General features: G+C 53.3%; 1 protein-coding gene across 6 annotated transcripts in view; it reads left to right on the top strand.

Annotated features, from left to right (window-relative positions):
- The window catches only part of POU2F2 (POU class 2 homeobox 2), a 29,079-nt gene extending 5,679 nt beyond the window's left edge, over window positions 1-23,400 (top strand). The window contains exons 2-16 of one of the 6 annotated variants that reach the window (XM_072966981.1): window positions 1,949-2,014; window positions 2,127-2,161; window positions 2,304-2,360; window positions 5,392-5,508; window positions 5,759-6,037; window positions 15,741-15,846; window positions 15,937-16,028; window positions 17,820-17,933; window positions 18,207-18,348; window positions 18,445-18,593; window positions 18,672-18,848; window positions 20,114-20,180; window positions 21,346-21,547; window positions 21,679-21,752; window positions 22,004-23,400. In XM_072966981.1, the coding sequence (XP_072823082.1) occupies window positions 1,949-2,014; window positions 2,127-2,161; window positions 2,304-2,360; window positions 5,392-5,508; window positions 5,759-6,037; window positions 15,741-15,846; window positions 15,937-16,028; window positions 17,820-17,933; window positions 18,207-18,348; window positions 18,445-18,593; window positions 18,672-18,848; window positions 20,114-20,180; window positions 21,346-21,547; window positions 21,679-21,752; window positions 22,004-22,335 (2,009 nt within the window). In that variant the 3' untranslated portion in view covers window positions 22,336-23,400. Of the gene's footprint in view, window positions 1-1,948; window positions 2,015-2,126; window positions 2,162-2,303; window positions 2,361-5,391; window positions 5,509-5,758; window positions 6,038-15,740; window positions 15,847-15,936; window positions 16,029-17,771; window positions 17,934-18,206; window positions 18,349-18,444; window positions 18,594-18,671; window positions 18,849-20,113; window positions 20,181-21,345; window positions 21,548-21,678; window positions 21,753-22,003 lie in introns of all 6 variants that reach the window. The other 5 variants (XM_072966979.1, XM_072966983.1, XM_072966982.1 and 2 more) reach the window with 5 other exon arrangements.
- The last annotated feature ends 511 nt before the right edge of the window (window positions 23,401-23,911 follow it).

Below are 23,911 nucleotides of genomic sequence, written 5' to 3'. Positions count from 1 at the left end.
TCCTAGTGTCTGCCCACTTTTGTGTCTGACATCTTTCCCTCAGCATCATGTCTCTGAGATCCAGTGTGTGTGATGCAGGATTTGGTTCTTTTCCTTGCTGTGGAGTATTTTATTGTCTAGAGGTACCAATGTTGTTGACCTGTTAACAGGCCCTTGAGCTATTTCCAGTTGGGGGAGCATATTATAAAAGGACCTCAGGGAACATGTGTGCCCGTGGGCGCTCGTGGGCAGGACGCTCCTTTCTCTTGGGTGGACACCTGGGGGTGGATGTGCTGGGTTACAGGGAAGGGGCATCTCTCCAGCTTTCCTGAATTATTGCTTGTATCGATTTACACCCCCACCAGCAGTGTGTGACCTGGCTTTTTAATCAGAAATTTAAAATCCTAGTGGCGTTTTGTGTTGAGTAATCCTCAATGGCAAAATTCCTGGACTTTTTTTTTTTCCAATTGCTGAGGTTATCCCAGCTCCTCCTTTAGCTGGCCTTGTGTGAATATCTTGGATGCAGAGCACACTAGAGTTGGACAGCTCCTTTGATAGGGTGGGGTCGTGGTCTTGGCAGGGATTTGGAATGAGTTGTGGGGGAGACTTTAGGGTCAGAGTCAGGGTCAGGAGTAAGGTCTAGGGCCAAGTTGGGAGTCGAGATCAGATGAAGGACTCAGGCCATCTGGATGGGAGTTAGGAATCAGGGTGGGTAAGGGGATTGAGAGTGGGTCAGGCAGAAGCCCGGATTTGTGTGGGGGTCTACAACGAGGAAGGGTTGGGTTTGAATCAGTGTCAGGGTGAGCTTGGGTTGGAGTGACTGTGGGAGATGAGGTGCTGGAAGTCACGAACGGGTCCATCAGATGGCAGCAGTACTGGAGTCACAAAGACCCGGGTCCAATCAAGTCACCTCTGCTGTCTCACTGTGCTCTTGGGGAGGTGAGATCCCCCTTGGAGCCTCAGTTTCCTCCTCTGTAAAATGGGGGTAATATTAGCACCAACTGCTAATGTGAGCCCTGAATCATGTTTCTCACTGTGCTCAGCACTGGTAACACTCACCTTTCCATGATCAGCATCAGAATACTGTGAGGACAGGGGTTTGTCTCCATTGCTTTGTGTCCCCTGGTGCCAGCTTGCTGCTTGTCACCTCCCCTCAGCCACCTCCTTTCATTTCCTGGGCCTGCGGAACTGTAGGATAGGATTGTATTTGTAGGGGCAGGATCTCTAAGTTGGATCTGGGTGTGCAGTTAGGATTCAAGGCTGAAGTCCCAGGTGAGGTCTAGGATTAAGTCTGAGGACAGGGTTGGGGCAGAGCTGATGGAGTTGGAATTGGAGTCACAGAGATCAGAGTGGGGCCACCTGTGTGCTGAGTACCCAAAGGGAGGCCAGTGGGAGTGGGGTGTGGACGGGAAAGTGGTGGGCTGTGGAGGGGGCCAGAGGGCGGCTGAATCAGCCGGAGATCTGAGGACTCACTCCTTTGGGGATGCTGTAGTCCCCTCACGCCTCCCAGGCCCCACTCAGAGTGGAAAACATGCCTCACCCGAAACCTGGTGAGGCTGGTGAGGCAGGACGGGGGCCTGGGCGGCAACCTGAGAGGAGGCCCGAGGCTGACTCGCTCCTTTAGAACATCACCAACCTCCCCCTGGGCAGCCAAAGCCTCCTCAGGACCAACAACCAACATCTACCTCCCACCCTGCCCCAGGGTCTCATGGGGGCGGGGGTGACCCTCTCCGTGCCACCTTCTGGAGGGGTGAAGAGGATCCCTGAGGCCTGAAAGCCCCTCTTCTGTCCCGCTGGAGGTGGGCAGAGGCCCAGAGCAGAGGGCATGTCTCCCGGAAAGTGACACTTGCAAGGTGGCAGGGGGTGCGGGGGTATTTGGGGAGAGGCTGGGGTGGTGCTGGAGGAGGGGCCCCAGAGCCCTCCTGGCTTCTGCAACCTCACCCCACTTGCATCCCTCCTCTGTCTCCAGAAATAAGAATGTCTAAGCCCCTGGAGGCCGAGAAGCAAGGTCTGGACTCCCCGTCAGAGCACACAGGTGAGTGGGGAAGGGAGCAGGGAGGGCAAAGGGTCACTATGGTCTGGGACAGGTGTGCGGGCAGATTTTGGGGTGTGGCTGGTGCCAACTCACCCTTTCCCTCTCTTTGCAGACACTGAAAGAAATGGACCAGACACTAACCATCAGGTCAGGAGGGAGTGGATGAGCAGGAGGGTTGGGGAGGCGGAGGGGAGAAGGAAGCCAAGGGGAGCTCTGGGGGGAGGGGCAGGGTGTCAGAAGCTGCTCCATCTCATTGTTCCCATCCCCCAACCCAACTTACTCTTCGCAGAACCCCCAGAATAAGACCTCCCCGTTCTCCGTGTCCCCGACTGGCCCCAGCACCAAGGTAAGCACCTGTCAGCTCAGCCAGGGCAGGGGGACGGGTGTCCTGTGGTGGGTGGTGTTTGGCGTTTGGGAGAGGGTCCCGGATGCCTGGTACCTCGGTGACAGGACTCCACCGCCCCTTCTCACCCTCGGGTTCCCGCCCCAGGCTTGTGACTCACCCAGGCTCCTTCCCCTTCCCTGGGGGGTGGGGGTGGCCAGGGAAATCCCCCCCAGAGCCCCAGGGCGATGAACAACAGGAAGCTGAGGGCCCCGCCCCCATCCCAACTTCCCTGACCGAACAGGGGCCTGCACCACCCCCACCCCCCCAACGCACACACTCAGGGCCAGCCAACCAGTGGGGAGGGGGTGGGGGAGGCAGACCCAGTGAGGATGGCTGTGAGGATGCTTTCAGAGAGGATGATGGGGAGGCCGGAAGTGGCAAGATACAGCAAATCCCAAATCCAGTTGGGGCCCTGCTGCTGGGCACTCTGGGCTTCCTGGGGTGCCCGGGGCCCAGGTCTCCACCCTCCAGCCTGGTGGGGCCAGCTGACAGGGCACAGAGGGCAGGGGCAGAGGGCCATGGGCAGGACTCCTGACCCTGACCAAAGGGCAGAGGGATGGGGGTGGGAGGCTGGGAACTGCTCTGTGACCATGAGAAAATCACTTCCCCACTCTGGGCTTCTCAGTTTCCTCTTCTCTAATATGAGGGTAGAGGCAGTCAGACTGGACAGTCTCTGAGGTCCCTTCCATGGCTGGTGTGCTTTGATGCTGCTTGAGGGGTAGGTGTCTTGTCCTGAGCATGTTGGACAGGGCCCAGGGGAGAAGGATTCAGGCTCTGGCCGTCTTCCCTCTGATCTCAGACTGGGCTCTGGCCTTAGCCCTTGGAACTGAGAGTGTCCATCGCCCCCACCCACCGACCTGTGCCCCTGCTCCCGCCCTGGCCTGCCTATCCTCAGCTGAATCTTGCAGCTTCTCCTTGCCCCACAGCAGCCTTGTTTCTGCACTGGGAGACCAGGGGTCCCAAGGAAGAAAGTGTTCTCACTCCCCTTCCCGGGCCTGGACCTGGTCCCTGGGGAAAGCCGGAGGCAGAGAGGGCAGCAGCATCCACACCGTGTCCTATTCTCTGCTCCCGGCCTTTGCTTCTCCATCTCACCTCCTCTCTTCTGTGTCAGTCTTTCCCTAACTGCAGTGATTCATGTGCTCCCATCACAATTTCAGACAAACGCACACACTACCGTGTACAATTATTTACATCATAATTTTGTTAATTGCCTCAATTTTTAAAAACATTTTATTATGGAAAATGTGAAGCAGACAGAAAAGTAGGAAGAAGACCATAGTAAAAACAACTCCCTCCCCACCAGCCCGGGTATCTGTCAATCAGCTTCAACAATTATCAACTCACAAACTGGCTCACTTTTTCACCAGTTGAAATAAAACGCTTTTTAAATGGAAATTTCATGAATGGAAAACCAGAATCACTTGCCATGGAAATAAATGCAATGATTATTAGCATGTACTCAGAGACTCTTGCCTGCTGTAGAGTCTAAGTCTGAGGCCGGTTCTCCATTTGTTAAAAGGAGGAGATTAGCCAGTATTGGGAGATATTAACGGAGACTTTCTTAAAAGACCCAGAGAGGAAGAAAGAGCCTTGAGAGGAACAGTGTTCTCACAATGGCACGCAGTGTTGGTTTTTCTAAAAACTTTTAATTAATATATGACACACCCATGTAGATACTCAGTGTACAGCTCTGTGGATTTTCACAAACTGAACAACTGTGTTGCCAGATCAAGAAGCAGAACATGACCAGACTTACAGGAGGCCCTGAATTCCCCACCAGAGGGCTTCCAGGACCCACTGTCATCTCACACTGCATCCCTGTATCCCTTAGACTTTCCGACACTGGTATCCCATCTTTGGGGCGTGCCACCAACTCTCTGTCGTTGTCCTTTCCCAGACCTCTGTCTGTCTCTTGGTCTCAGTCTGTATTGCAAATGCCACGCTCACTCCTACCAAGTCACTGTGTCGCCTTGCACAAGTCGCTTTCCCTCTCTGGACCTCCTCTTGCAAAAATGGAGCTGGGACATCGGGCTGAAGGATGATCTCTAATGTCCCCTCTGGGCCTGAGAGTGTGTGACTTGTCAGGTCACACCTCCTCCCACCCCATGTGTCTTTTCCCAACAGATCTCTCCAGCAAGCCCACTGTCATCTGGCTTCTTATGTAAGAGAGGAAGGAGGCCAGGAGCGCTCTAAGCTGGTCTGTCCTATGTGTTTGATGCAAGATGCATCTGCATCCTACACAGAGAGATGAGGAGGCGCTCAGTGGACTCTGGGGTGGAGGCTGAAAGCTGGCAGCACCCGGGCCACATCTGGCCTGCAGATACCCTTTGCTGGTCCTGAAGCCTTTTTGCTTTAGATTTTGAAATGAGTGGCCAGCAGGGGCAGAGTAGGGGCTGGGCAGGCCTCCCCTCCAGGCAGGTGGGCACGCTCTCTCCAGCCACCCTGCCCACACCTGCCCACACCTGCCCGCAACCCGCATTTGTGCTATTTCCATACACTTTTGAATTCACGACCTGTGTTATAAGGCGGTGATTTTTATGTATCACCCTAAGATCCTTTCTTCCAATAAAGTCTTATTCCATTGGACAGATAAGAGATGCCCCTCTGGCTAAAGCAGATGAGAGGTCTGGGACCCACAACCCCCTTATTTGACATCCCAGGGCCCCCACTGGCCTCATTTCTCATTTTGCGGATGAAACTGACTCCCAAAAGGGGAAAGGTACTCTCCGAAGCTGCCCTCTTCTGTCAGGAGTTCAGGTGCAGGGGGTGTGTTAGCCTTTGCTGACTGATGTGGAAACTGAGGCCAGAGGGGTGGCCTGAGGCCCCCACCGGTCACCACAGTTCTCACCTCCACACCCCAGTCTGCTCCTTCTGTGCTGCTGTGGGGCTGCCATGGCCACACACATGCCCTTTCTTTGGTTCACAGGTGGGCATTCTCTCTGGCCTCCACTTAACATTCTGGGGTCCCGGACCCTGCCTCTCTCCTCCCCAGATCAAGGCTGAAGACCCCACTGGTGACTCAGCCCCAGCAGCACCCCCGCCCCCCCAGCCAGCTCAACCACATCTGCCCCAGGCCCAACTCATGTTGACGGGCAGCCAGCTAGCCGGGGTAAGTACTCGGGGTGCACAGGGCAGGGGGCACAGGCCAGTCACCTCAAATCTGTTACAGGACCGGTGGCCCGGTATGTCCTACCCAGGCCAAGGCCACTCTGTCAATGCCTGCCTCTTGCCCTCCTCTGTCTTCCTGGAAGACTTCCCGCTAACCTGCTTGGCTCAGGCACTAACTCCTGTCTGCTTTCTCTGCTTCCCCCTACTCCCACGCCCCTCCTCTGGTCCTGCTGCCCCCGACCGGCCCACAGCTCACGGCATTGATGCCAGCTCAGCAGCAGCTCCTCCTGCAGCAAGCGCAGGCCCAGCTCCTGGCCGCCGCCGTGCAGCAGTCCAGTGCCGCCGCCGCCGCCGCTGCCGCCTCCTCCACCTCCTCCTCCTCTTCTTCCTCCTCCTCCTCTGCCTCCTCCTCCACCTCACAGCCCCCAGCCTCCTCGGGGGGAGGCGACCTGCCACCACCACAGCCTGCCAGCCAACCCCCCGGGACCCCACAGCTCACCCTGTCCCAGCCCATCCAGCTCACTGCACAGGTAAGGGCAGCCCCAGGGAGCACGCTCCCTCCAGCCCAGGACCTAGGGAAGTCGGGAGGTGCAGGGGCCCGGCTGGTCCACATGGACCATGCTGAGCACCAGCCACGTGCCAGGCAGTTCCCAGCCACCCCAGGAAGGCTTGGGAGATGCTGCCACTTCCCTCTCAGAGGGGTAAAGCGAGGCTCACAGGGAGGACACCCTCCTCTTGATGGGAGTGCCTGGCTACCCGGTTTCTATTTTCTAAGGTTGGTGCGTTATCCTCAGTTCACCGCTGAGGAAACCAGGGCCCACCCCCATGAACAGTACCTGTGTGGGTGCAAAACGAAAGGCAGAACCAGAATCAGAGCCCCCATATCATGTCCCCTGGCTCATCCAGTGAGACACGCTATCAGAAAGGGGCCTGTGATCTACGAGTTAGAAAATGCTACATTCTCTTTCCCCATTCTGGAGACTCCTGGAATCATTAGTGGCTGTGTTAGTTTCTAGGGCTGCCATAACTAAGTATCGCAAACGGGGTGGCTTGAAACAATAGAAATTCATCATCATCTCAGACCAGAAATCCAAAATCAATGTGTCAGCAGAGCTGAGCTCACTCTGAAGGCTCTAGGGAAGAATCCCTCTTTGCCTCTCCTAACCTGTGGTGTGGCTGGAAATCTTGGGGATGGATCACTCCATCTCTGCCTCTGTCGTCTCATGGCCCTCTTCTCTCTGTGCACATTTGTCTCTGTGTCCAAATTTCCCCTTCTTATAAGGACACCAGTCATTGGATTAGGGTCCACTCTAACGACCTCATTTTAACTTGATTACATCTGCAAAGACCCATTTCCAAATAAGGTCATATTTAGAGGCACCAGGGGTGAGAACTCCCACGGTAATTTTTGGAGGACACAATTTAACCCATGATTGGCTAACAGACTTCCCATAAGGATAGTTGGTCGGAGCAGGGTAGAAGCTGGGCAGGCCTCCTCTTCTGACAGGCTGCTCTCTCCAGCCCTCCCCTTCTACACCTGCCCATGTCACCCTTTTGCGCTGTAACTTGGTTTCCATAAACATTTGAGTCTGCAGGGAAGTGAAGGTTCTGAGAAGCCCTACAGCAAGGAACCCGGTTTAACATCCCCCAGCCCTGTGTCTCCCATGACTCCTCCGCGGATCCTTTCCCCTCTTTCCACCTTGTTCCACGGAACCCCTGGCGCCAGTGCTGTGATGCTGTCTACACCAGGGAGCTGTCCAGTGCCCGGCAGGCTGTTCCCTTGACAGCCTTCAGCCTCAGAAGGGCCGTTCTGCTACTGAGCAGCACTCCCTTAACACTGACGGGTCTCTGCCTCCTTTGAGCTTCCTGCCTCTGGGCCTGGCTCTGCAGAAACACACAGAGCAATCTGGCCTCCCTACTCTGTAGAGACTCTTCCGAATGTAGCCTCCGAATGCCTGGCTCGCTACTGTTGCTGTATCTAGTCTGTAGGGCACTGCCTTTGTACCAGGCACTGTGCTAACGTGACCTCCTTGGACCCACAAATTCTCACCATAGCCAAGGCTCCCAGGGCGAGGGGGCGAAATGACTTGCCTGCCCCAGGTCACACAACTTGAACTCAAGAGGCAGAGCCAACTTGGGAGCCAGACCTAGGAGTCCAGGGCTCTAACTACATAATCTGGGGCTGCTGCCTCTAGCTGGCACTTCTCCCACTCCAGCCACCAGAGACCCCAGCAGCAGGTGTTCTCTTTGCCTCTTTGCCTCACTGATCAGTGCCAAGACTGGGAGGGCTTCACTAGGCCTCGACTTTCCGTGCCCCTGCTCCTGTTCTTTCTACACAGAAGTCAGCCCCCTCCCTTTACCGGACAGCTCCTTTTCATCCTTTCAGCCCCAGCTTGAGTCCACACCTTCAGGATGTCTTCAATGACTTCTCTCCTTCCAGTTGGTTTCATTTCCTGCCTCCTATTGCCCGTAGGAGCCCCCAGCTCCTGCCCCACTTCTGCCACAGTCCTGATACCCAGAGCTGTGTCCAAATGTGCCCTCAGAAATGTCTGTTAAAGGAACAAAGACTATAGGAAGGGAGGAGGGACAGGGCAGCCTGGTGCAGACCCAGCCAGGCCATCATCCCCTGTGAGCAGCAGACACTCCTTCTGTTCATACACCTTCAGAACCACCTCCTCCAGGCTCCCCTCGCACCTCAGCAGCAGCAGGCAGACCCTCTGCCAACTGCTGTCCCACCCAGGCCCTGACTCTCAAGGTCTCCTCAAACCCCTTCTGCCCAGCCCCTTTTTCTCCTCCTACCCCAGCTTCTCTCAGCTCCGATCTTCTCCATCTGTCCTCTGCAAGTTCAAAGCTGGATCAAGGTTGTTTCCTGGGAATTCTGTCACACCATTATCTCATTTCCCCAACTGACAAATGTTTATCCCATACAGCCCATGAGCTGGGCATCACACTGCACCCAGGCTGCAGTGGGGACCATGTTCCTCCTGCCCTTGCTGTCCGCTGCTGCCCGGCTCTGAGCTTGACCCTCTCCCCAGCCTGTGTCTCATGCCTGCTGATGCCACTTCCGATGCCTGTTCAGCTCTGTCCTGCCCTCATTTCGCAGACATTTCCCACCTCTGTGTCAGGAGAGACTCAGACCCAGCCTTGCCCCCGAGGGGCTCCCAGTCTTGTAGGGAAACAGACACACCATGGAGTCACTAAGAAATGTTTTACTTAAAAAGTCCTGAGAAAGTCGAAAGTGCCCATAGCCCTATCACTTTAAAATTACATAAAGTACGAAGGGGAAGTCCCCCTTCTGTCCCTCTAATGCCAGCTTCCAAAGTAATATCGGTTAAACAGTTTGGCAGGAACCTTCCGTGCATCTCCCTAGCTCGTACAGATGAAGGAAGGGATGGTCATAATACAGTTTTACAATTTGTGTGTCCCATGCTCGATAGGATGCTTTCCACCGAGGGTGCCACACGGATGTTTACTGAATCTATGAAGGATGTTTCGCTGCAGCTTTTCAGTGAAGGGTAGGGAAGACATCTCTCCAGAGGAGTGATTCAGAATGTCTGGGGTAGGGTAGGCATTGGTTGAAAATTTACATTAACTGTTAAAACATCATTTTGTATTGGGAGAGTGGAAGGGAAGGGAATCCCTATTTTTGTAATACGACCACACAAACGAAGCTTGACAAGATCTTTAAGGCAGATAGGACCTAGTGAAGAAGGGTTTACCGAGAAACCTGCTGGATATGGTGGGAGTGTGGGAAAAGAAAGGCAGTCCGTGTCTGAGGGAGTCAGGGAAGGCTTCGGGGAGAAGGCAGTATCTGAATGAGGTGGGACAAGTAGGAGTTTACCAGGTGGATGAGCTGGGAGAAGGGTCCAGGGATGAGAATGGGGAATGCAAAGTGAGATAGCAGGGTAGGCTCGGGAAGTTGGGGGGTGGGAGCCAGCAAAGGATGAGCTGGAAGGGGGTGCCAGCTGGGCCACAACCCCACTCCAGGCAACTAAAGAAAAAAAGGGAATATTTGGCTCAGATGATTGAAAAGGCTCAGTCTGGAATATCACGCCTGGCCCCAGGAATCTGTCTCCCTTTTCTTTCTGGGGCAGGCGTGATGGGTGCCAGCACTGCTAGACTTGCAGCCTGCCTGCCTGAGGAGATAAAACACCCACGGTCCAGGTTTGAGTTGGTGCCCCCGATCCCTGAGAGGGTGGGGTCAGCCCCACCTGGACTATATCACCTGAAAGTGGGGGAGGGCAAGTCCCCGAGAGGAGGAGATGGGTCCTACTGCTTGAGAAGGGGTGGTGGGTGCTAGGTCAGCCCAGCCACCCACCTGGAGGTGTGTCATCAGTGCACCCACAGGCCCTGGAGTCCAGGAGCTGTGCTGACAGGCGGGCCGGTCACTTCAGGACTCCTGGGTTGGGATCTGCTCTTGCTCAGCTATCCTGGGATTTTAGCATGAGGTAGCGTGGGATGTAACACGCAATCCACGTGTAGGTGTTATTTTCTCCTGTTGAATTGTTCTCTGTTCCATGGTGTTCTGCCCCACGCTCCAGGACTTCCTGGGCTCCATATGACAGGGCCAGCCTCTGGGGGACTGGGATATATAGAAGATTCTATGCTAGAGACGGGCTAAGTCTGTCTGCCACACCTCCCCACCCACAACCTTTAGAGCTTCCTTAAGTGGAGGGACTGGAGCAATCATAGTCACTTATTCATTCAACAAACACGTTGAGCACTGGTATATATACCAGGTGCCCATTCGTGGCCCTGAGGGGACAGCTGTGAACAAGACACAAGTGGCTGCCCTTGAGGATTTTATATTCTAGTGGAGAGACAGACGGTACACAGGTAAACAAACCAGCAAAACAAGGTGGTTTTAGTGTAAGTGTAATGAAGAAGATGAAACAAGGTGCTGTCATAGAGGGAGGAAGCCACGCTTAATGGGGTGGTCAGGAAGAGTCTCACTGAGAAGGTGGCCTTGGGGAACCAAGGCCTGAGTGAGTCAGGCATGAAGAAGCCAGGGGGAGAGCTTAATTAGGTAATGCAACAAGTGCAAAGGTTCTGAGGTGGAAACCAGCTTGGCTTGTTCAGGACACTGAGGAAGGTGGTATGACTGAAGCAGAGACAGTGAACAGGAGACAAGTAAGAGGTGAGACGGGAAGGCAGGCAGGGGCTCATGGGTTAGGTCAAGGAGGTTGGAATGTGTGCTGGGTATGATGGGGGTTGTTGAGGGGCTTTAAGCAAGTGAGGGGCCTGCCCCAACTGACTGTCTACAAAGCTTCCTCAGCTCTGCAGGGAAAACGGACTGTGGGGGATGGAGTAGAAGCGAGGAGCCAAGTGAGAAGTCCTTGCAGGCATCCAGGTGGAAGAAGAGGGTGGAGGTGGGGTCCAGGATGCTATTTCCTATGGTCCGATAGGTCAAGGGTGACTCCGGGATTTGGGCTTCAGCGATTGGGTGGTGGTGAGGTGGTTTCCCGAGTTGGGGAAGACAGGGGAGGAACTGGGTGTTTGGAGGGTGGGGCTGGGGAACCAGGAGTTTCACTTTGGACACAGTCGGGTTCTAAGAGCCTATTCATCACCCAAGTGGAGACATCAGATAGGCAGATGGATATTTGAGGCTGAAGCTCTGTGGGGATTCTGGGCAGGAGCTGGAAGTTGTCAGTTGTCAGACTGTCACATGGACTAGTGGGGCTCCCTGCCTCAAGAGCTTATGGTTGAGCATGGTGACATGGAGGGGGTGGCATGAGGGCCCAGTGGTAGCAAGTGCCTGTGTTGGAGGACTCTGTTGTGATTTCCAAAATGCTTTGAGAATGGTAACATTACTCAGGCCTCAAAACAACCCAGTGAAGAGTCAGACATTATTACCCCCATTTTGTTGATGAGAAAACTGAGGCCCTGAGAGAAATGACTCAGTAAAGATGACTACCATTTATGGAGGACCACTGAAGTGAACCAGTGATCAAGCTAAACATTCTGTATGTGTTGTCTTATTTATTATTTAACAGCCCCATGAGGTAAGAATTATTGAGGTGTCACCTGAGGAAATTGAGGCTTACAGAGGGTAAGGAACTGCCCATGGTCTCACGGTGTGTGAAGGACAGAGTCAAGTTTCTGGCTGTCTCCAGAGCCAGGGTCATTCCAGGACACTGAGCATCGTCACCCTATACAGTCAAGGCCCAGAAGAGAAAGCTGGCTTCCCTCAAGTTACACAGCAAGAAGCAAACCCCCGAGGTTCTCAGTTGGAAAGGACCCTTGCACCACCCTAGTCTGCCCTCCCACCCAGTGTGGGAGCTTTCTCTGCACCATTATGGGCAGGTGGGAGGGCAACTGCACCCAGGTGGCCCCCAGGACAGATACTCACTGCCTCCCCAGGCAGTAGATAACCAGCCAGGGTCAGGAAGCTGTCCTCATTTTGCACACAGTCGATTGAAGTGTAATTTACATGGTCCCCCAGACCCCATCCCTTCCTGTCCTCCCTACTCTAGACTTAACTATAGGCTGCCAACATCTTGGGAGAACGGGGTGTCCAGAACTGGTCATAATTTGCCATATCAGGGATGGCTAGTGAGTGTCAACGTTCATGTGGTGGCTGCCACAGCATACCAGGGAATGGAGAGTCGGCCCTGTGCGCTGGAGTGAGGCACTGCACCTGGGCAGCTCTGAGGCGTCAGCCTCCTCTAGTTCCTTCTCAAGGTGGCCTCCTCCCCACCAGGTGGAACCAAGCCCAGATAGGAAAGTGGGCGATTACACTGCAGTTCTGCCGTGTGTCATATAAACCACGTGTCTCCGTCTTTCTGCCCCCAGTCTGTGGCCTAGATCCCACCTGTGGCAAAGCACAGACAGTCTGCACCGATACACCACCAGTCCTAAGTTTCCCCTTACCCATTCACTGAAAATTCATGGATCGCCTGTTAGGCAACTGCACTGGGGTAAGGCAGGGATCAGAACACAGCTATGAGCAAGAATTTTTCTCCTCCCTTTGGCCTTAATGGGCTGTGCTAGCCCTCTGTGCTTGTTTTTCTCACAGGTTAGCAGATGACCCACTAAATATCCTGGCCAGAGTCCCTGCTGGGTGCTTGCGCTGGTATACCTCCCATTATGCTAACTTCTCTACCAGCTGACTTGGTCCTGACGCGCCCCCTAGTGGCTTCAGATGGCACTGAGTCAGAGGGCTCTAGATTGTGGAGAAATGGGGCCTCCTACTGGCTAACCCCAAGTCTTGAGCCAGCTCATTGTTCACCCGGAATCATCTCTCTCATTCTTTAATTCCTTTAGTCAGCCAGCATTTGGTGACCAGCCACCATGCCCAGTCAGCTTTCTGCGTATGGGATACAGTGAGGAATAAGGCAGACAATCTGTCCTCATGGAGCTGGCACGAGCCTTTCTTGAGGAGGCAGACTAGAAGCTGATAACTGCTATGAAGGAAGGAAGAGTATAATGTAAGATGGTGACTGAGGAAAGGAAGATTCCTTGTCAGGGTGAGTGGTCAGGAGAAGCCTCTCTGAGCAAGGGTGGAGGGTGGGGGGCATTTGATAGAGACTTGAATGATGAGACTTGATCCAGTCATGTGCAGATCAAGAAGAGGGGGAGAACAGCATGTGCAAAGGCCCTGAGGTGGGGACTTCTCTTTGGCCTCAGTGACAGGAAGGAGGCCAATGTGGCTGGATGACAGTTAGGCAGTGAGAGATTCATGGGAGGTGAGGAAGGCCAGGTCATGCAGGGCCATGCAAGGAGCTGGATTATATTCCAAATTTGATGAAAACCAGTGGAGGGTTTATGGTTCAATTAATAGTTTAGAACAAGAACCAAGTGTATACCCACTGTTTTGCCTCTTCAGCTCTCTACTCAACAGGACATCCTAGAGATTGTTCCATATCAGGACAAAGAGTGTGCTTGATCTTTTTGATGACTGCATAGTATTCCACCCAATTCATTCGCCCATTCCTCTCTGCTGCACAGTCAGCTTGTTTCCATTCTTTCGCGAAAACACTGCTTGCTGCTGGGAGTACCCTTCTAGAGAGGTCATTTTGCACAAGTGCAAGTATATCCCTAACATAAATTCCTCAAAGTGGAATGGCTAAGACAAAGGTTATGTGTATTGGTAATTTTGGTAGACATTGCCAGATTACTCTCTCACCAGCCATGTGCAAGAGTACTTGTTTCCCCACATGCCCCCAACATAGTGTGTCATGCACTGTTGTTATCTTTGCCCATCTGATAGGTAAAAATAGTATCTCAGTGCAGTTGTAGCTGTGTTTACCTTATTGTGAGTTAATCTGAACTTTTTTCCTTGAGAGCTGTTTGTATTTGTTTTGCTGGGCAGTCACCAGATCTGTCTGTTGACCAGACTACTATTGGGTAATTTTTTTCTTGTTGATTTATAATTGCTCTTTATATATTACAGAAATGAGCCCTTTGTGTCAAGTTGCTTATATTTTCCTAGTTTGTTCACTTCCTGGAGCATTAAATTGGTCTTTGGAATAATAATAGCATTGGTAGCAATTGATCAGCCCTCCACCCCATTTCCCAGAAGGAAAAATATTGTGTCTGTAAGTACAATACTACATATAAAAGTGGCTAAGTAAATTATGAAGTATGAATCTTAGTTTACTCAACAAATATATATGGAGCACCTACTGGGTGCCAGATGCTGTTCTAGGTGATGAGATTACAGCGGTGACCAAAACCATCAAGATCACACTCTCATGGAACTGATATATCAGTGAGGGAGACACCATAAAAAGAGTAAACAGAAAGAGAGAGACATTAAGATAGTGATAAGTCTTATGAAGGAGGTGAAATGGAGGTGACAGAGGGAGGTATGGCAGTGGGCTGGTTTAGATCAGATGGTCAAGGAGGGCATCTCTGAAGAGGTAACTCTGTGTTAGGACCTGAGTGACAAGACAGACTTAGATAGGAGTAAAAGAACTAGAACTGCCTGGTAGAGGGAATAGCATGTGTAAAGGCCCTGAGGTAGGAGTTGAGGTCAGGAAGACTAGCACAGGCCTCAGTGTAAAGGGCTTTAGCAGGCAGGTGAGGAATTTTGATTGTATTGTTGTGGGCTACAAGAAGCCAGTGTGTGTGTGTGTGTTTAAGGGGGTTTTGTTTTTTCTTTTGGAAATGTTCAAGCCTAAAAGTAGAGAGAATAATATATCTTTTTCACCCAGCCCAATAGGTATCAACATTTTGCCAATTCTGTTTTATCTACACTCCTTACTTTTCTGGTGGAGGGGCTGGATTTTTTTCCTTCCCATTCTCTGCTTCATTCCCCTTAAATTTTTTTTCTTTGAAGTATAACAAATACTGGAAAATACACAAATTGTAAGTATTCAGCTCAGTGAGACTCACAAACTGAGCAGATGCATATAACAGGTTCCCAAACTGAGAAACTGAATATGATACAGCCAGCTCCCCAGAAGACCCCTGGATACTGTCTGGTCTCTACCTCCCAAACTTCTAACATGCAAATGGAACATGAACATCAAGATGTAGGCAGGGTTAGTTTTTCCTGAGGGTCTGGAGGGAACGACCTGTTCAGGCCTCTTTCCTCAGCTTATAGATACCTGTCTTCTCCCTGCATCTCTTCACATGGTCTTCCTTCTCTGCATGTTTGTCTGTCTCCAGATTTCCCTGTGTTATATGGGCAATAGTCATACTGGATTAGGGTCCACCCTAAAGACTTCATTTTAATTTGATCCTCTCCAAAGACTGTATCTCCAAATAAGGTCACACTCTGGGGTTCTGGGAGGGTTAGGATTCCAACATACCTCTTTTTTGGGGGGGTGACAATTCAACTCATAATAGTGCCAAAGAGTTTTCCAAAGTGATTTTACCAATTTACTCACCCACTATGGGCTGGAGTATTTTAAAGCTAATTCCAGACATGAAATCATTTGCCTTGGGAGTGTTTTAAAAGGAGGGAAGATTTGGTCTGATTTACATTTTTAAATGATTCTATTTGTTCTGGGGGAATATAAGACAAGGCAAATACTTCATCAAGAAAGAAAAGTAAATAAAGAGCCAGCCCTCCTGTAATGACCCATGTAGGATGCTCCAGCACCCCAGGGTTAGGAGAAGTCTCTTGGGTGCCCTTAGCTCAGGGATGCTGTCCAGAGATCTGTGTTCCATCCTTTAATGCCTGCTGCCAGCCCGTCCTGTGAAGCACCCTTTGGGGTTCAGGCAATGCAGAGGGAGGAGACAGGCCAGGATTCAGGCTATCTTTCTGTCCACCCCACTCCCTGGCAGGACATACAGCAGCTCCTCCAGCTCCAGCAGCTGGTGCTTGTGCCGGGTCACCACCTTCAGCCACCTGCTCAGTTCCTGCTGCCACAGGCCCAGCAGAGTCAGCCAGGTAAGGCCCCCACCCTGGATGGCCTCCTCGACCCCTCTGCAGCATTCCCCCAGCCCCTCTCACCCTGTGCATTCCTTCCTGTCTCCCCAGGCCTGCTACCGACGCCAAATCTATTCCAGCTACCTCAGCAAACCCAGGGAGCTCTTCTGACCTCCCAGCCCCGGGCAGGGCTGCCCACACAGGTGAGAGAGCCCACTGAGTGTGTCAGGCTGGGCCAGAAGCAGGGCCTGCTGAAGGCAAGGGGGAATGGAGGTGGAGTAACGGGACAGTGAGGGTCCTCTCCATATGGCTCACCCCACAGCCACAGGGACCAAGACAGGAGTCAACAGACCTGGGGCCCAGTGCTGCTCTGCCACTAATTTGCTGCGGGACCCTAGGCAAGCCATTCTCCCTGTCTGAGTTGGTTTCTTCCTCTACAGAACAGAGGAGATTTAGACAGACCAGTGGCTCTTAACCCTTTCAGGCATATAGACTCCTTTGAGAATCTGATGGAAGATTTGTATCTGGCCCCAAAACGTACATGTACACAAAATTTCAGAGGGTTCACAACAAGTCTTTAGGTCACAAATGTTTTGGGTCCCTTCCAGCACTCCAAATGGAGGGTTCCCTGACCAAACTGTCTGCTGGGTACCAATTCAGTCCCCTGAATTAGGTATCAACAAAATTTCTAGAAAATGCCAGATTCCCAGCTTCTTTTGACAAACCAGAAGCTCTGGGAAGGCTGGATCTGCACCCACATGGTGTGGCAGCAGTGGGCAGCTGGTCACTGTCCAGATCTCAGGCCCCTTCCTGCAGGGGATGAGCGCTCCAGGCTGCTTTGGCATCCTTTTGCCTGTCCCCTTTCTTTCAGTTTGCTGCCTGGGTTCTAAACTTTAATAATAATCTTTCATGATTACAGACTTCAAAGTTCCCTCCTATCCATAGTTTAAAAACAGCTCTTTCAAAAAATATAGGAACTATTTCAGAAAACCTGAAAAGTTTAGAGACTGATACAGGGCTTAGCTGCAATTCTGAAATCGAAGATGCTTGGAAAATCAGATTGTTCTTGTGGGCACCAGGAGTCATTTGGCTGCAAAACCTGCCTTGACCTGATGTGAGGGAGTGTGTGACTTTTCTTTATCCTTCTTGTGTGGTATTTGTGCTTTGCTGACAGCTGTTGATATATCCAATTATGGGGTGATGCTTTGACCCTGATAGGGGATTTCAAATTATCTATGGTATATGCCCCATGTAGGCTTTCTAAAATCTGAAAAATGTCTGAATTCCAAAATGCACCTGGCCCCAGGGTTTTGGGTAATGGATCAAGGACTTATGCACCCAACATCCCTACACCTGCTGTTTAGATCTTTTATTTTTATGGAAATGAAGCATTCCATGAGAGAGCTATTGCTTCTTTGTAAATCTTCCCAATTGCCCTCCCTGTCTATTTTAAAATATACTTTTACTTTACTTGCAGGCTACTCATTTTTAACCCTATTCTCCCAACAACCCTGTGGGGTAGGCAGAGTAGCCATAATTATGCCTCAGTAGCTCTGCAGAGGGGGATGCTGAGGCCCAGAGGGATAAAGAAACTTGCCTGAGTTAACCAGCAATCCAGTAGCAGAGCCAGTCCTTGATTCCCTGCCCCAGAGGAGGATAAAACCACCACCCCCAGCTCCTGGAAAAGAGCCCCTGGGTGAAAGGAGCTGGCTGCTCCTCCTGGCAGTCTGCAGGCTGGGAGGGAATGTGAAAAGAGTTCCACGCAGTGAGAGGACCCTCAGAGGACAGCAGAGTGTCATCTTGATGGGGCTTGGCAAGGAGTATGGAGGGGGTCTCCTGGGGGCAGGTGGAGGGGAGTCTGCAGGAAGAGGGTGGACTGCGCAGCCATTGCTGAGCCCTGTCCTGGTGCTTGGTCCTGTATCCCATCCACCTGCCCACCCCACCAGGCCGTGACCCGCCCCACGCTGCCCGACCCGCACCTCTCGCACCCGCAGCCCCCCAAATGCTTGGAGCCACCATCCCACCCCGAGGAGCCCAGTGACCTGGAGGAGCTGGAGCAGTTCGCTCGCACCTTCAAGCAACGCCGCATCAAGTTGGGCTTCACGCAGGTCTGGGACCACCCGGCAGGACAGGTGGTGGGCGTGGGGAGACAGGGAGGCGTGACCAGCTGATGGGCGGGGTGACCGGTCACACTCATCTAGTGGGCGGAGTGGAGAGCGTAGCTTTATGGTGGATGGGGTGAGGGGTGTGACCGGCTGGAGGGCAGGGGGAAGGAGCATAGCAGCCTACTGGGCAGGGTGAAGGGCGTGGCAATCTAGTGGGCGGGGCTGAGCCCATTGCTCGGCCCTGACCGCAGCCCCATCCCCGCCCCATTGGCCCAGGGTGACGTGGGCCTGGCCATGGGCAAGCTCTATGGCAATGACTTCAGCCAGACGACCATCTCTCGCTTCGAGGCCCTCAACCTGAGCTTCAAGAACATGTGCAAACTCAAGCCCCTCCTGGAGAAGTGGCTCAACGACGCAGGTGGGTCTTGGGCTGGAGCTTCCGGGCTGGCGGTGGGCGGCGGGCAGCAGGCGGAGGGAGGCGCCCTCTCATACCCTCGTCTCCTTCATGACACAGAGACTATGTCTGTGGACTCAAGCCTGCCCAGTCCCAACCAGCTGAGCAGCCCCAGCCTGGGTTTCGATGGGCTCCCCGGCCGGAGACGCAAGAAGAGGACCAGCATCGAGACAAACGTCCGCTTCGCCTTAGAGAAGAGTTTTCTAGCGGTGAGGCCCCACCCTCCTGAGTGGCCCTGAGGGCTGGCGGGAGGATGGGCCCAGGGCTAACAAGCCCTCTGCCCACAGAACCAGAAGCCTACCTCAGAGGAGATCCTGCTGATCGCAGAGCAGCTGCACATGGAGAAGGAAGTGATCCGCGTCTGGTTCTGCAACCGGCGCCAAAAGGAGAAACGTATCAACCCCTGCAGCGCAGCCCCCATGCTGCCCAGCCCGGGCAAGCCGGCCAGCTACAGCCCCCATCTGGTACTGAGAGCCCCTGTGAGAGAAGGGGGTACAGAGCTCTGGCACATCTTTGCCCCTTGGCAGGCACCTTGCATGAAGCACAACTACCTGTTTGTCCACAGTGCCTAGAATGGAGGCAGGGACAGTCACTTGGGGGGTTGTCACATGGGAGGGGCACAGTCACACTGGGACACAAAGTTCCCAGAGCTCTGTGGTCTTATATGGGGATACAAGCTCCTACAGACCCACACTGACATAGCTCAATATAGAGTTATCACAAGATGTACCCACACGGGGATGGATCCCAGGTAGGGGATACAGGCATCCCCCCTTACACACATGTTCACAACCACAGACACCGGCAGGGACATTATTACACCCCTGGGTGTGCACTCGGGTCCACAGCCACACACAGGCCTGTTCAGGATCAGACCCTCTGGGACTTTCCTTTATTCTGTCTAGTTGTGGAAAGGGCTATGACTCTACAGAGAGGAGCAAAAGTGGCCCAGAGGAGCCTTGAGCCTATGATGTGAAGGAAGGAGGGGCCATCTGAGCTGAGTCATAAAGGACAAGAGAGAGTTAGCCAGCCATGTGAAGAACAGGCAAAGGGATCGATGTGCACAAAAGCCTGGAAGCCAGAGTGTACTGAACCCAGTTTGAGGAACTCCACTGTGATTTAGTGTGGTTGGAGCCAGAAAGTTTATGAATGAGTGTGGAGGAGGGGTGGGGGACAGGAAGGGGCCAGACACTAAGTCGTATGCTGAGGGACTTAAACTGGAACCACAGGCATTGAGGAGCCCAGGATGAGTTTTGAACAGGGAGGGACTGGGTCACATTTAGAGTGAGGCCTCTGGGGTTGATGGCAGGATGAGACTGGAGGCAGGGAGGCCAAGGAGGAGACTAGTGGATGGTCCCAGAAAATCAAGCAATATGACAGTCCCACACTGTGATACAGAGACACGCCTTATCCTCATAGCAACCCCTCACCCATCCCCAGAACACACAGACACACACACACACACATCATACCTGCAACTGGATTGTGTCAGAAGAGAGGTGGGGGAGCACTCAGTTGGGAATGACTTCCTCCTGTTTGTGGCTCAACTAGGGCAAATGTGAGGAAAGCTGATGGAAAGCACCTGGCATGATACAAACACAACATTGCCCCCCAAATCCCTCTCTTACCCATCCCAGAGGCAGAGGCATGGGGCTTGTACCCACTGGGAGCACCATGGGGGCTGCTGGAAGATAGTGGCCTAACTATACCTTCTTTCCTCTCTCCCCAGGTCACACCCCAGGGGGGCGCCGGGACCCTGCCATTGTCCCAAGCTTCCAGCAGTCTGAGCACAACAGGTCAGAGAGGGCAGAGGACGGGGGTGGAGGTGGGGGTGCTGGGTGAACACACTGCAGACCTGAGCCTGAGGTTCTCAAGTGGCTCAGGGCATCTGTGGGCCTCAAGGCTGAGCCTGGGGGAGATGGGAGCGGGATGGGAGTGGAAAGGGGAGAGGGCAGCCTCACCCCTCCCCGCCAGAGCAGCTCAGGCTTCTTTTGCTCCATAATTTCATATGAGAAAAGCATAGGGTTGATAAAAGGGGATGAACTTGAGTTCTTTTTCTAGCCGTTATAAACTGTGTGAACTCCGTAAGTGACCTTACTTCTCTGAACCTCAGTTTTTATAAAATTATTGTGAATATATAATACATACAGAAGCTATATCCCTGAGTATATACATTCAAGGATGTGTATGTGTGTGTGCGTGTATGTGTATGTGTGTATATACACACACACTTTTGTACCCAGAGGCCTCCTTTCCCCCTTATTGGGGTACGGCATGTTTAACACTATATATAAGAATAATATAAAAACAAACGCCATATTGTCCCTTCGCAGGTTAAGAAATAATAAGTGGAAGTTTATGGAGTAGTAAGGGTGTGCCTGGCATTGTTCTAAACTCTTTATAAAGAATAGTGACTCATTTAACCCTCACACCTTTTTATGAGATAGGTTCTGTTATCCTCCCCACTTCCCAGATGATGAAACTGAAGGCCAGAGAGGTGAAGGTACTTGCCCAAGGGCACAGCTGGAATGTGACAGAGCCAGGAAATGTGGTTGTGTGTCTGGCCTGAATCTGGGCTGGGAGCTGTCTCAGCCTCAGCGTGCACAGCTGCACTTCCCTGTCTGGCCCCTAGAGAGAGCCACAGGGCTCTGTCTTCTGGGCACCCCTGGTTCTTTGTATAAAGGGGCCTGAGGTGAGGTTCAGGGCTGGGTAAGCAATGGGTGAGCACACACCGGGCACAGGGCACAGGCTCAGTGTGTGGCAGCTGCTCTTACTGTGATGACTGTGGTTGCTGTCACCGTGGCAGAGGCACAAGGAAATGGCTGTAGGAAGAAAGGGCAGGAGGGCTGAACGTGTTCTGACAGAGATCAGTGGGACTGGGCAGGGAAGGCAGGCAGGAGCCGACCTCGGTGGAGGATAAGTGGAAGCTGAAGTCTCCATCTGTCTGTCTCTCTTTGGCAGTTACTACCTTATCCTCAGCTGTGGGGACACTCCACCCAAGCCGGACAGCTGGAGGGGGTGGGGCCGGGGGCGGGGCTGCGCCCCCCCTCAATTCCATCCCCTCTGTCACTCCCCCACCCCCGGCCACCACCAACAGCACAAATCCCAGCCCTCAAGGCAGCCACTCGGCTATCGGCTTGTCGGGCCTGACCCCCAGCACGGGGTAAGTGGGCAGCTGCAGGTGGGAGGCTGTGGGAGAAGCAGGGTTGCTGCTGCTTCCAGGGTGGGGAGCTGCTCCCCAATTCTGCCAGAGGGTCCCTGCCCCTGCTAATGCCTCTGCTTTGCCTCCTGCAGAAGCACAATGGTGGGGTTGAGCTCCGGGCTGAGTCCAGCCCTCATGAGCAACAACCCTTTGGCCACTATCCAAGGTGCGTGCTGCCTCATGTCACTCCCATCGTCACCAGCCTTGTCCCCCGGGGCCTCGAGCCCTCCCCATTGCAGCTCCAGCCATGCCATCCTGCCCCTGCTCACTGCATCGCTCGCCTCTTCAAAACCATCTCACCTTTGGGGAAGGTGTGAGGGGTGCTGATGGGGGTCAGTGGGGCAGATGGGAAGACGGGGCACTGTGGGTGGGATGCTGGAAGGCACCCCCAGCTCCGCCTCTCTCTTTCTCCGCCAGCCCTGGCCTCTGGTGGAACCCTGCCCCTTACCAGCCTTGACAGCAGTGGGAACCTGGTGCTGGGGGCGGCCGGCGCGGCCCCAGGGAGCCCGGGCCTGGTGACCTCACCACTCTTCTTGAACCATGCCGGGCTGCCCCTGCTCAGTGCTCCTCCAGGTGTGGGCCTGGTCTCTGCAGCCGCTGCAGCCGTGGCAGCCTCCATCTCCAGCAAGTCTCCTGGCCTCTCCTCCTCCTCGTCCTCGTCCTCGTCCTCCTCCTCCACTTGCAGTGAGGGGGCAGCACAGACCCCTGGAGGCCCAGGGGGGCCCGAGGCAGGGTCCAAGCCTGAGTGAGGGCCCGCCATGCCTCCCCTCCTACTCCTCTGACCCCTGCCTCCGTCCCCCGCCTGGGAAGAGGGCGAGGAGACCAACGGTGGGGGCGCAGAGGGTCCTCGGAGCAGGAGTGACAAGGGAGGAAAGACCAAAAAAACAAACAAAACAACAACAAAAACCAACCAACCAAAAAGAAAGAAAGAAAGGAAGCCAACCAACAGAAAAGAAAATCAAAAATAATCACAAAGAAACCAGCTGCCCCAAAGGAACCAGAGGTGAAAAACAAACATTTAAAAAAAAAAACCAAAAACAAACAAAAAATCCCTCACAAAACCAAACAAACCAAAAACCAGTCTCGAGCCAGACCTCGGTGTGCTCACCCTCACTGCTACGACACCAAATAAGAACCCCAGCCAGGGGCAGAGAAGCCTTGGCAGGGTGGACCTCATGGAGCCCCTGGCTGTGGGGCCAAGCCTCCCCTATTGGGGGCAGAGAAGGAAAAAGAGAATGTGCCAGCCTCCCAGCCCCAGCCCCCAGCTCTGGGCCAGCGAAGACAGGGCACAGCCTGGGGCCGATGGGGTAGGCTCAGAACCACCCACCAAATATTCTTTTCCAGAAGGTGAAAGAGAAAGGGCCTGAACAACCTTACACCAAATATTCAGTAGCTTCATCCAAAGGATGTACAGAATTTTTAGCGTTTCGCTCAACAGAATGTGTCCCTATCATGTGTCCCCCCTCTCCCTGGCCCCCAGCTCTCCCTACCTGGGCAGGAGGCCTTGCTTTAACCTCCTCCTTCCCCCAGCCAGGGGAGAGTTCAGGGGAAGGCCTGGGATGACTTTTCACCCCTTGTACCTAACCCTTTTCCCTCTGGAGGGTGAGCTAGGCTGTTTTGCCAAGTTCTAGCTCCCACACGTCCCCCCTTAACCCTGTCACCCTCCTCTGCTCTGGAATCTACCCCCATCCCTAGCTCATGGGAAGGTGGAAATTTCAGGCAAGAGGGGATGAGGTGAGGGCATTCAAGTTGTCTTTTTTTCCCATCCTTGTCTGTCAGTTTCTTTGAAAAAAAAATTCATATTCCAGTGCCTATCCGTGGGATCCTTCACGTTCTTTGACATTGACCAGAAACCAAAAAGAGAACTCACCTCGCTCTTCCCACCCTGTGCCCCTCCGATACTGGCAGATGCCTCTTCCTCTCCCCTAACACACATGCACACACGCACGCACCCCAGTGGTGGGGTTCCTCGAGATGGCGTCCCCATCAGGGTCTTTGTGGCGGGGACAGTGCCATGACCCGTGGTCCCCACCCGAGAGGGCGCTGTGGTGGCCACCACTCCCATAAGACCTCCCTTGAGTCTTGGCTGGACCCTGTGTTTGCCCAGCCCTGGACACATCTCGGCGGACAGAGGAGAGACGCTGCTGGGAGCCACGTTGCCCTCCTGCTGTTGTGGAGGCCAACAAAGTTTTGAACCAAAAACAAAAACAAACCAAACAAACAATAAATTAAAACTAGAAAAAAAAAAGAATTTATAGATATATATATATTTAAGGGAAAGAAGACGAGGACTCTTCAAAGAATAAGAAGGAGCCGCGAGGTGGA

The sequence above is a fragment of the Vicugna pacos genome, chromosome 9 (genome assembly GCF_048564905.1).
Source record: "Vicugna pacos chromosome 9, VicPac4, whole genome shotgun sequence".
In the NCBI taxonomy this organism is placed as follows: domain Eukaryota; kingdom Metazoa; phylum Chordata; class Mammalia; order Artiodactyla; family Camelidae; genus Vicugna; species Vicugna pacos.
The sequence above is the reverse complement of the archived record's forward strand: the minus strand, read 5'-3'. Positions and strand labels throughout refer to the sequence as shown.